General features: G+C 31.7%; 1 protein-coding gene across 8 annotated transcripts in view; it reads right to left on the reverse strand.

Moving 5' to 3' along the window:
• Positions 1–6,723: 6,723 nt before the first annotated feature.
• The window catches only part of LOC105255236 (ELKS/Rab6-interacting/CAST family member 1), a 67,548-nt gene continuing 61,088 nt past the window's right edge, over positions 6,724–13,183 (reverse strand). For 3 of the 8 annotated variants that reach the window (XM_011264396.2, XM_011264398.2, XM_011264397.2), the window contains 8 exons: positions 12,395–12,652; positions 11,861–12,048; positions 11,521–11,575; positions 9,281–10,196; positions 8,573–9,195; positions 7,991–8,338; positions 7,725–7,915; positions 6,724–7,336 (listed from right to left, as the gene is read on the reverse strand). In XM_011264396.2, coding sequence (XP_011262698.1) covers positions 7,261–7,336; positions 7,725–7,915; positions 7,991–8,338; positions 8,573–9,195; positions 9,281–10,196; positions 11,521–11,575; positions 11,861–12,048; positions 12,395–12,652 — 2,655 coding nt within the window. In that variant the 3' untranslated portion in view covers positions 6,724–7,260. Of the gene's footprint in view, positions 7,337–7,724; positions 7,916–7,990; positions 8,339–8,572; positions 9,196–9,280; positions 10,197–10,977; positions 11,237–11,520; positions 11,576–11,860; positions 12,049–12,394; positions 12,653–13,183 lie in introns of those variants that run through there. The other 5 variants (XM_025411745.1, XM_025411746.1, XM_011264402.3 and 2 more) reach the window with 3 other exon arrangements.

Here is a 13,183-nt window from a genome sequence, read left to right on the forward strand (position 1 = left end):
AAGATTGGTGCCATCTTTAACAATATTTCGTCGATAATTATACAAAATTAAAGTAGATATGTTCAGGAATCAAGATACCGAGGAATTAATAATAAAGTAAGAATTAGTCTTTCGTCTGTGAGATATTTATTCAATTCAGTATCGGATTGCTCAGAACTTGCAGAAGGGAACGCTCAGCGTCAACAATAAATACACTCGTCGGACAATAGACAATATGTGTTTATTTAATAGTCTCGCTATATATTAGATACTTATACGACTTGTCCGCTCTAACAGATCGCTGCCTACAACATGACGGCCGAATTTTATTGTGCCTGGCCCTACTAGTCCTTATTGTGCTTGAATCTATGATGGGTCGACGTCATCTCATTCGGTTTATTCGCATGATTACTTACATTTAGTAATCCTTTTATTTGCCTTAAACCATCGATCGCCAACTACGAGCGAGAGTGGATTATACTCGCTATTGTAAGACATCGCGATTACACGAAATCGTCTCGTGCTGTTACGGTGATCCATTGCTACGTGACAAATTGCTATATATTAAATCATCAAAATGTACTAAACATAAAATATTTTTATATTTTTAATTATTTGCATTTGTGCATTGTAAAAATAAAACGAATATTCCCTCTAATTTATAAAATATACATTTTTTTAACTTATATGTTGAAATTTATATTTATTTAAAAATGGAACATTTAATACGTGTATTAAAATATAAATTTTAAAAAATTATACCTTATATATACCAAATATATATCAAAAATTATGTTAAATTTTGTACAAAATGTAAAATAATTTGATAATTAACATAAATGATTTGTAAAAATTAAAAAAGTATTTCATATTTGCATCATAAAATATAACGACACTATCAGTATCCTGCGTACTTATACTAAAAACGATAGACGAGGTAATTACATAAAACAGCGATTATCAAAAGAAGACAACTGTTATATAATAACAACATCCATAAATCTTCCACATAACACTAATAACGAAACGATATTTCTATAGCGCGCAATAAATTATTATTATTAACAGATATTATATGTGTATATATATATAATATATTTATATCCTATACAAGAAAATTTTTGCGATTCAACGATTTATCTCTCGTAATCACCACGTCAATCGGAGTATCTATATTCAAGGAAAGTGTTCGCAGGATGCATTTTTAAAGCAAAATTCTTGTTTTTTCCAGCAATCATGTCGTCATCGTAGAAACGGATCGTCGCATCAAATTCCGTCTTGAATTTTATTTCAGGACTTTTTTATTCGTAAATCGTGAAGAACGCAAAAGTGCGAAGCACATCGTGCACGTGCTTCGCGCGTATGGATGTTAATTACAATATTTATTACGATGCACATCGATCCGCGCAAGCAGATGCACGCGAATACCGCGAGCTCGAGCGAATTCGTTCGCGATATCTGCTGTTGGGGATTCTTTTTACTCCGTTGTCCTTCGACGTACTTTCCAGCCAAGTGTGATGCATTTTATCTGTAAAATTATATCTGCAAAGCTAAATTGGTACATATTAAAAAAAGGTACGTCTTTCTTCGTTACGTTTTACTTAAACTCTATATGTATATATATTACTTCTCCTCTCTCTGTACTTATGTTATTTACTAAAATTATCATTTCGAGAAATTGTATGATAAATGTGTTGCATTACATCAAGAGGAATTTAACGCGAGGACGACGGTGTAAATCCAACGATTTCAAAGCGATATAACTAAAAAGTTTCAGACGAGAACGCGCACACAAGTATTTCGCTTCATATATCTTCTTTTTTTTTGTTCTTTTTGCTTTTTACGACAAACGTGACTCATTATATAATGGCACACAGCATGGCAGTTGCAACAATGTACTTTAAACTATTACTTTAATTAGCTTATTTCTTAACTTACTTTGATAAATCTTATTTTTAGATTCGTCGCACTCTTCCAGTCCACAATCTATCAGTACCTCTCTCTCTCTCTCTTTCTCTCTTTTTCATTTATAATCATTAATTCTCCTACCTGTGACCGGAAATCACCGAATCGCGAGAAAAAATCATAAAAAAATGAACATGAGAGCAATTTCTTGGGGCGATTTTCGGCGATTTTCGGCGAATTAACAATACTTGCTCCAGATATACGCGACGCTTAATTAATTAGCATCGCAAGAACTAGGCAAAACAGAAGTTACCTCACTCGTATTCTTCTTTCCTTTTTCTTCCACTTTCTCTCCCTCTCTTTCACTCAATGCATACTTGTTACACACTCTTTTGCGACTTATACTTCTGCGTTGTCGCATATTATTATCATCCGCTTAGATATATACACGCGATCGAAAGTTGTATTGCGTCGACTTTTCTTCGAGATTATTAATATTACACAATAATTTAATCGAAGCGTTCTCCCTTGCGCCTTTCTTCTTCGTTAAATTTGTTATCAATTGTTCACTTAGCGATTAAACACGTAGAAATTGGAGAATAGAAAAGGAGTGGCTTGGAATCATGTCGTACCGGGGGGTATCGAGTCTTATCGGATGCTGATGCATCCTTTTCAATGAAGAAATTCAATTTTCTGTAATAAAATGATTATCAGCAATAAAGAAAAGCGATAATAAAGATAAAAAGCTTCGATATTTACAATACTTGACTTTTAAAGAATTAAACATTTTGATATATATAATTATCTTTTGATTTTTATCGTGAATCTTGATTTCTGTTAAATCATATTGTGTTCAGAATTTTATTTCCTTTTTATCTCGAAGCAGCATCCAATAAGGGTTGCGATAACGCCAGTACGATTTTCCTTATAATATTCACATAAAAATCGTACTTTTTTTTAGTATTTTTTTATCGTGGACACTTAACAATCACGAGTCAAAAAATAATATCAAGACCGCTTTTCTTTAGCTTTCTTTACTCAACCTCTCACTCTCGTCTCACTCTGCAGTCTCGCTTTAGGGTCGCCTTGAGTGCCTTATAAACGGTGAGATTCGAGGGGAGGAGGATCTGAATAATACCCGGTGATTTACACCAGCGAAAGATCTATCATAATTTACATGATTAAGTATTTTTTTGACTGATTATTTTGAAAAATGATTTTAGGCATGAGAGAGAAAATAAAAAATATTTAATATAAATAAAAATATTTAATATAAATATTTAATATTGTTTCTCCGAACAAATTACATGTTATTTAAAGATATAATTCGTTGATGGAAATGACAGCGCGATGTCTTTAAATTATGGATGAGAGAATCAAGTGACGACATTTGTTGCTAAGTAAAATCGGGCCTAAAGTTTAACGAGTGCTTATTACATTATCGATTATTATACGCTTCTTAACGATTTTAGGCGCGATCTGTTGCGAAAATCAATCGCATCCTCCCTCTCGTTCGTTCTCTCACTCGAACTGTTTTCATCTTTTGAATGCGGACAAAGACTATGACATCGATTGTATCGAAAGAAACTCGTGGAGTGTGTGATCGGATAATACATTACTATTATATTATATTACGTTAGTATCTAATAAGTTAGAATCTAATAAGTCAACAAGAAATTCGATCTGATACTTTGTGTGTATCTGTCATTCTTTCGTTCGTGCATATATCCATACATTCATCGCAGCTTTTCGCGAAACGAAAATTACAAAATTCAAATTATTATTGAATTATGCACATTAGAGAATTAATATTTTAAATTCATTTCATGTATAATATTAACGAAAATTAAATAAAACTTGTAAAATATGCGAGATATACCAGCATAAAAATGACATAAATATTTGAAATATATATATTACAATCTTCAAGAATAAAAAATTCCGTTTTAAACAAATAAAGTGCCTTCAGTTTTAAAAAAAATGGAGATTTTTTTATCAGATGCACGTAACACATTCATGCATTAAACATTTATTCCTGTTAACAATAGTGTTAATTAACGATAATATTATTTTTTTCTGCTTAGTTAACTATATATGATGTAACACGATGATATAGGCTTGATATGACGGTGGCACACATTAACTAATTGTTTCTTTTTATTTCTCTCCCATCTTCCTTCCTCTCCACCTCATCTTCGATCTCTTGATTCGTTTGATGCAAAAAAGATATTTAACAATCATATTACGTTCTTCATTTTATATACATATGTAGATCAGCAATAACAGCAATTCAATTGAAAAATTAGAAAATGTAAATAGTTACAGGCAGCAAAAATTAAATAACTCCAGTGCTATCTTTTTTGTAAAAATTAAATTTTTAATAACATCTTTTATGTCGCTAATAAAATTTCACTATTTGTGTCTAATAACATCTTTATAAAAATATAAAAAATTCCAGATAAATAATATTTAGGTGGTCCAAACAATTATTAATATGTCAATTATTAGATTGTCTGTATATTTGATTCTCTTGAACATTCATAAATTTAACAGAAATATATTTCTTTCACGAGATTCTTACTTTACTTTTCTCATTGCTCTAGTGATATTGAGACTATTTCATCTGTACGTCTATCTATTTGAGATTAGAGGACAGAAGTAAGAGAGGAAGTTTTTTCAATTGCGGCGACATAATCATTCTTCAGACATAAATTGCAGCCAAGTATTGTGATGAATATAATTATTTTTCTAGAAAATATAATAAAATTAGATTTTAAAAGATTTAATGATTAAATTTTACGAATTACTATTAATAAAAAAATTACGAAAAATCGATAAATACTTTTAGAGTTATTGATTTAAAAAATATTGAAATAAGACAGTAATATTACATTTTTATCCGATTTTTGGATACATTTTATAGCTCACGATACTTTGCTCCAATAAATATTTACGTCGCGCAAAATATACGCACTTTGATTCCAGCTTATAGATGTCCTAATATTTAAATATATTAGAGTCGAGTTAATAAGTCTTTTTTTTTTGGATCTAGTGGTTCGAAGATATTTCGTCGAGATGCACAGAGGCGTCGGAGTTAATGAATAGGAAATGGGTAAACTAGCAACGAGAGAAGTGCTGTCGTATACCCGTGGAATTCACACAAAGGATATCTTCAAGTATTAACGATAAAATTTTACACTTTCAACATTTCGTAATCAACTCACCGCGATGGCAGACGCGATAATATTAGCGGCAAGCGAGATCGAATGATCGTAGAATTTATTCGACGGAATTTCTCTTCATTATTTGTCTCTACTTTGATACTTTATCATCGCGTTAGAACTTCCACAAAAAAGCAATTATTTATTGGACATTCGAAAATGTTGCAATGTTGTATCATTTCAGGTCGCTCGCCAGCTTTTATCTCCAAATACGTCAAGTCATCTTTAAAACATCTCGTTTATATCAAGTTTTGATAATCAATCGATTAATCGCATAAGGAGAAAAAGAAAACATAATAAAATATCGCATCGTGCATGTTTAATTATGTCATTAAGTTTATAAGCGATCGATACCTGATCGTTATTTCTTAAATGCACTTTGTCACGATGATGATCATATCTTGCTCTAATTTAGTGTAACAGGAGCAAGGTTTATCATTAAATAATTCAGACTGTCACAATTTTTTAACACTTTTGACAGACTGCCTATTTATTCGTTTAAGATCGAGATTTAGATTATCAATCCTTTTCTGCGATATTTTATTACGATCTGTTGTCCTCATAGAATACAATGTATCACATATATACATAGTAATAGTACACTCTCGAGAATCCGAACAGTTTCAAATACATGCAGATTTCATTTAGTCAGATATGCATGTACACGAGGTACCTATGCTACAGAGCGTACTCTGGGAAAGGATTTAAATCTTTTAAATGGAGGTTCAAGAAGAATTATTCTCGATGATCGGGACAATCGTACAAATGAAAGAAAAAAACATAAGTATTATTTACAACAAACTTTTTAGTGTCTCGGCCACGTTTTCTTGATTCCTTGCAATTTTTTGCGGAACGCACTTTGATCCTGCAAATTGCTGTAATATTTACAGCGGCGTATCTTCTTGTATGTTTTTGCGGTTATCGTATCGGTTGCAATAATTTCATATAACGTTCCAGATACTATATTAAAAAATAATCTAAATATCTAAAAGAATGTTTGATCTTTTAAATAATACTCTTTCAAAATCTCGAAAATGTTGAGGTTTTAAAATTAATTATATATTTCACAATTAATTATTGAAAATATTAAAATAAATAAAAGGAAAGAATACGAAATAATAATAATAGAACTAGTTTTTAATTAGGAATGTAACATATATATCATGATGTAATTTTTTATTAACTTTTCCCTGTTCTAATTTTCTTATCTTTTCTTTACTAGGATTAAAATAATTTTAAACAAAAAATGTCAGTTTATTTATCAACAGATATCGATGGTAAACTCATATCTGTTCCAGTGAATCCTCTTATATATTCATAAAATATTTAGATAAAAAAATAAATGATATATTTGGAAATATCAAGACCCAAAAAAATATAGAATTGTAATTTATGCGAATTTTTTATTGTTTCTTTCAATCGTTAATCTAATCTATTTCTTTGCAGCGGTCTAATTTAATTATATATCTATTTATATAGAATTATATAAAAGGATATTGGAGAAATAAATATAAAACAAACTCTTCTAAGAAATCGTCAATTTTTTTTTTAACGATATCATATCTCTGCGCTGCAAAGAATTATATAATAAACAACAAGTCGCACAAATACGTATATTTTAATATATTATTGCAACAATAATAAATTATGACGTCTCCGACGATCTAGATATCGCTGAAGTTATTAAAAAGAGAGAAGATAAACACTTATAACACATCTTCAAGCTAATCCATCCAAAATCATCATACGTCATCTATTATTATTGTATTTTATTCATAGTAAACCATCGAATGTTAATCGATTTGAATTACCAGTAGTTTGAAGAAGCGGCTTCTGATCCTGCCAATTTCTTCAAGTACGATGTGGCACGTGGATGATGGGATAACGATTAATGAATCATGACAAAGAAGATGACGATGATGATGAATAATGAACGAGGCAGGCGTGTTGGCTGTTGCTACAGTTGTTATTATAGATAGTATATTGTAGTTTTACTGTTGGTGTGTAATTGTTGTTCGTTTCGGTTTCATTTCCGCTATGTTTCTAAGGATGCTCTATAGACTGTCTCTACGTTCGCGAATGTATGTGCGTATGACAACATCGAGGTAACGAAGAGACTGATACTTCGAAATACCGTAGAAGAGGCCTCAAGTACTTATCTGGTATCCTGTTGATGAATTTGAGACTTATCTTCCCCATCTCTGATATCGAACACCGTCAATGCCTTTGTTCTGTAACATATCGCGATCCTTTGAGCAACCATATGTGTAATAAATATGAATTTTTGAAGCACTACAAATGCAATAATCACTTATAATAGTTTCCATTCTTATGTTTTAAATTGTTGAATAAAGACTCTCGCATAATTATTCTCGTAAATAATATAAAAATAATCATTATGTAGATATTATTAATTATTATCATATCATCATCACATGTGCTTCTTCCAATAAATAATATAAAATATAAATAATAAAATTCATATATTAATTTTGTATGATTCTCTTTGCTCATTTCTCTAACATTTTAATTACATCTCATCGAGAAACTTTCGACTTTGGTTATTTTCTCACATAATTTTGCAAGTTTTCATTAACAAGAAAATTATTGGCAACTTACGAATGCTCGCAACTTGTAGTAAGTAATACTGGCGAATTGTCGCCATTTATAGTAGTTGATCTGGACGAATTGATCTTGCTAGGACGATCATCAAAGGAATTATTATTATTGTTATCATTGTCATCGGATATTTTCTCAATTAATTGCGGTATTGTTTCCAATTTGAAGTCGAAATTAATACTTTTTTCATCCTAAAATATTAATATCAACAATTAACGTCAGTAATATTATGAGCATAAAGAATTTAGTTAGATTTTTCAAATCACCTCCTCTCTTAGTTTATCGAGTAGTATCTTCTTATCAGCTTTTAATTTTTTTGCCTGATCCGCTTGCGTCGGAGTTTTAATACCTGAATGTTCCAACAAAGCTAAATGAGCGTCCTTCTCGGAAAGGGCAAGTTTCAAGGTTTCGCGTCTATCGAGATCAAACTGTTGTCCTGAATTAAAATCGTACTTTGTCTGATGTAGTTCTTGCAGCTGATTAATCTTTTCTTGATTCGATTGGAGATGCTTCTCTTCGGTTTTGAATATTTTATAAAGAAGTGGTTTGCACGTGATGCATTTCATGGCCGACGCAGCGTGCATAACTGCGATTTTTTTCTCCAAATCGGCGATCTAAATATTAAAAAACTTTTTAAGATGCATTCTACGATTGCATTGCATTGCTAAGTAATTAATCAATTAAATTAAAAAATGAATTAAATTATACTTTATTAATATTTCCTGATAGAAGAATAGATTTTATATGAAATGACTGGATATTATATCTCATAAACTCAAACATATATCTGAAAAATTGGTATAAAAAAAATTAAATGTATTAATTGTGTAAATGTTTTCTTAACTCACTCTTTGATCTGCTTCCTTCCTAAGCTTTTTCTCGTGTTTAAATTTTCTTTCGGTCTCATCTGTAATTGCGATACTTTGGCGAAGGGCCGCGTCCAATTCCTCTATTTTATGCTCTTTATCTGCGAGATCTTCCTTCAATCGAACTTCTATTTCTTCCTTCTCTTTCAGAACAGCAATCAGCTCTTCGATTGCAACATCGATCCTCTCGCCAAGTGAAGTCTCTAGAGAATTGACCTCCATTTCCAGTTCTTGTACTCTTTCGTTTTTTATCCTGATCGTCTCTTTTAATACATCGATGTCTTCTACCATGTATAATTCTTTTTCCAACTCGGCCATTTCTTTCTCCATTTTCAAAAGCTTGTTCTGTTGTTCGACGATCTGCTGCTCGTATTTCTGTATCTTATTATCCTTTTCTGAAATATCGTATTCCATTTCTTTCATTTTTTCTTCTTTCTCTCGCAGCTCCATTTTCACATTTTTATCTTGCTGTTCGACAATCTGCAGTTCACATTCTTGGATTTTTTTATTTTCTTTAGAAATAATGCGCGTCATATCTTTCATCTTTTGTTCTTCTTCTAGCTCCCAGGTCATTCTATCGTTACTTTTCTTCGATGTATCTCTAACTAAGAATAAAACGGAAGAATAACAAGTAATGTAGTTAAAAATTGAAAAAATACAGCAAAAAATTTCTATAAAAATTTTACTTACTTGATTGATTTTCCTCGAATCTCGACAGTTTTTTATTCAGGTCAGCAATCTGATTTTCTAATTGATCGATTCTGCACTCCCGATCCTGTAGCTTCCGTTTAAGACCGTCAATATCATGTTCTTTAACATAGTCCTCCAAGCTCGTCACCATTTCTTCTAATTCTATGATTCTCATTTTGTCAAGCCCCGCGTTTGTGAGACTGTACTTTTGGATACACCTTTCTAACGCCATGATGTGCTCTTTGTCAAGCGACGTCTGATAACGCAGATCACGCATTTCCTTTACGTCCTCCTTGAGAAAACTCTCGAGTTCCTTTATGGCATCTTCTAGTTCTTCGATTCGTTTAGACTTTCCGTCCATCATTTTCTCGAGGTCACGTAGTATCTGTACGTCCACGTTTTCCCGAAGTAGATTTTCCAGCAATGCCATTTCCTGCTCTAGTTCAACGATGCGTCGATTCTTCATCTCCATTTCCTGCTTCCAGGTCTCTTCGACTTTCTCGTTTGTCCTATCATTGTTATCCTTCTTGGAGGATTTTATCGTTTTCCTCGCATGAATTTTCAAAGAATTATTCAAGGCAATCACTTGCCGCTTCAGTGCGACAATTCGCTGATTTTTCATTTCCGGATTACAAAAATTCTTGCACGTTTTCGTCTGCGTTTCGACGTTTTTACTCATTCTATCGTTTTTTAAGTTCTCACAGCTTTCCAGTTGCTGTTCCAGCTGGACAATACGTTGATTTTTCTCTTTTATCTCTTTCTTCCAGGATTCAATATTGCTCGAGTCACTCAACAAGTCCTTACACTTATCGTAATCCAGCTGGAGACTCTCTATTTTCTTTTCTAGTTTGGATATGGTACGATTCTTCGTCTCTAATGCTTCTCGCCAGGAGGACTCATCCTTGTTATCCTTGGACTAGCGTGCGGTATGTGTGCCAAAGCGACATTTGTTGGCAAAATGACAAAATGTACAGGAGATAACAAAAATAAAAAATAAGGAAATACAGAGGAGGAAAGAAAATACAGAGGAAGATATTTTAATTCAGGCTTTTGTGTGTGTATATGTGGTATACGTGCATCGATCGGTGCGAAGGATGCAAAAGTATGCGTCTTCAAATATTTATTATGTTAAATTCTCGATTCTTGTTATCAATCTGTTTATTTTGCAAAAAAGTCTCGAGATATCTTAATTATTATCCATTGAATTATCGTCCTCCTTTTCTTTGTTGTTGTTTTCTTTCTCTTCGCGTCTGCCGTTTGCCATCTGATTTTCTTTTCCTCTTTTTTTCTCTAGCTCTCTCTTTCTCTCTCGAATATTTAAACTTGTATTTATATTTATATTTACGTGTGTGCATACATATATACACCTACATACGTATATTTTTTCGCGGCCGTGGTAATAATATATACAGGTAAATGCGCGTGTGTATTTCTTGTGTGTACGCATATGTATGTATATATATATATATATATATATATATATATTTTTATATATGTATATATATATTTCGGTCTTTTTTCAATATAATAATAATTAATTAACGTTATTGTTGCCGTTGTCGTCTTTTCTCGCGTCATCTCGTTAATATTTATATTTATAATTTATACTCTGTGTATATTTATACCTGTATTTATATTTATATCTTCAATATTTATATTTATATTTATATTTATATGTCAAGTTATTGTTGTGTTATTATCGTTATTATCCTTTCGCTATAATTATTAAATATGTTAACAATGGTCGCAGCATTTTACGTAAAATAATTATATGTCTCGACGTGGGTTTTGTCCATCGGCGGATCTACGTTGATCCTTCGTTTAAGTCTCTCGTATATCTATACTCGTATAGTCTTGCTTAATAATATGCAAATTGTACTAAAAAGAACAGAGGAGAGGCGTCTCCAACAAAAATCGACTTTAGAACAAGCTTTTTAGGAAACCGGCGGGTCCCGCCTATTTTGAAGACGCAACATATTTTTGTTTCGTTGTTTATTGTATTGTTAATATTGAAGGAAAGTAAGAAAATACGTATAGGAAATAAGATGTACATACATAAAGCGTGTGCGATTGTCGTGTATGTATCCGAAAGCAGCATGGAAAATATCAGAAGACAAATAATTAATAGATTAATAGGTTAATAGGTAATAGAAGGAAATATGTTAATATATAAATTAATTAATTTATATTTTTCTTAATCATATGTATTATTGAATAAATAAACATAAAGTGATACTGACCTCTTGCTGTGCAGTTGTAGCTTGTTTTAACTTGGCTTGTGCGGTTTTGAGTGCACTGCAATAGAAAAACCAAGAAAGATTAAAAAGATTAAAAAAAGAGATAAACCAACCTGCAATAGAAAAACCAAGAGAGATTAAAAAGATTTAAAAAAGAGATAAACCAACCTGCAATAGAAAAACCAAAAGAGATTAAAAAAATTAATTTAAATATGTCACATTATTAATAATGTGACATATTTAAATTAATTTTTCTCTCTCTTTACATACATATAATATTGTAAAAAATAATTATCCGAAACATATTTGTATTGCATTATCATATTCCATGTATAGTACTCACTCTTGAAGTTCTCTAATCTGTTTCTCCTTGGAATTTTGTTCCTCCTGAGTCATCTGCACGAGCTGTAATAGCCTTTCGGTTTCGGCAGAGCTTCTGCTCGATTCTTCCTTCGCCTTTTCCATCTCTTTCTCGGTTGCTTCGAGAGCTTTTTGCATTTCCGCTAATCTCTTGTCTGGCGCTCCACCACTCTGTGTATATCAAATCAAACTTATTGTTAGAAAAAAACTAAGAATAAGATAAATCATAAAAAATTCATAAGAAGTTTCATTAGAGTTTCTATAAAATCAATAATGTATTATTATAATAATGTTTATATATGTTAGTAAAAATTTATTGAAACATTTATTTATTAACACTGTCACATTTTCTCAAATCCAGAAACAGTTTATATTGTAATTTAAATTATTATTTTTATGCTATTAACTTTTGTAAATTTTATTTCAAAATTATTCGAGATTATAAATTATTAAAATAACTACTTGTATATGTATATAACTATACTAGAATTGGAACAGCTAGAATGTATGCAATCACCTTTTGTAATTGCTGCTCCAGTTGGTCCATTCTCGCCTTTCTCTTCTTTAGATCTTGGTCGAGACTTTGGAGCATCCTCTCCTTCTCCTCTATTGCCCTAGCTTTCTGATCGACGGACTTCGCCCGTTCCTCTGTCTGTCTTCTCTGTTCTTCCCATTGTCGTCTTTGTTCTTCCATCTGTTTCCTCTCTTGGATAGTGTCGGCTCCAACTTTCGCGGCGCCAGCTTGGAGTTTCTTGTTCGCCTCGTGCAAATCCACCTGCATTTACAAAGAGATAGATTGTAGCGTACTCCTCGCACTTTTGTCGCATGCACGTTTTATTCTTTTTTTTTCTTTTAATTAGCAGAAAATTAATTGCGAGACAAAGAGAAAAAGAAAAGCTGATATATGCCGTAAGAGCGATAATAACCATTCCAAAATGCAAAATTGTCGAGTGTCTACTTGCGCTTTGGCTTAACCGTGCTTTCCTATAAATATCTCGTTTGTGTGTAAGTTTCAATTTCCAAAGTGCAATTAGATCGCAAAAGGCTATACGCCAACCCTCGATCTTCTCGCTTTCGTAGAATAAAAATTGATCGATATTTTTTTCTTTCAAATCATTTGTATTTTACATTGTTGCAAAGAAGAGAGAGTAGATTTTTAGGGAAAATCGAGAGTATTGCGTTTTGCCGGCCAAATGATCGATGTGACAAAATTATGAATGCATGATAAGTGAATTATAATAATAACAACAATAATAATAATAATAAAACGAATCAAACGCGACATCACACAGAGACTCTTTCATAT

Source organism: Camponotus floridanus, unplaced genomic scaffold (genome assembly GCF_003227725.1).
Source record: "Camponotus floridanus strain SB8 unplaced genomic scaffold, Cflo_v7.5 scaffold43, whole genome shotgun sequence".
Lineage (NCBI taxonomy): Eukaryota > Metazoa > Arthropoda > Insecta > Hymenoptera > Formicidae > Camponotus > Camponotus floridanus.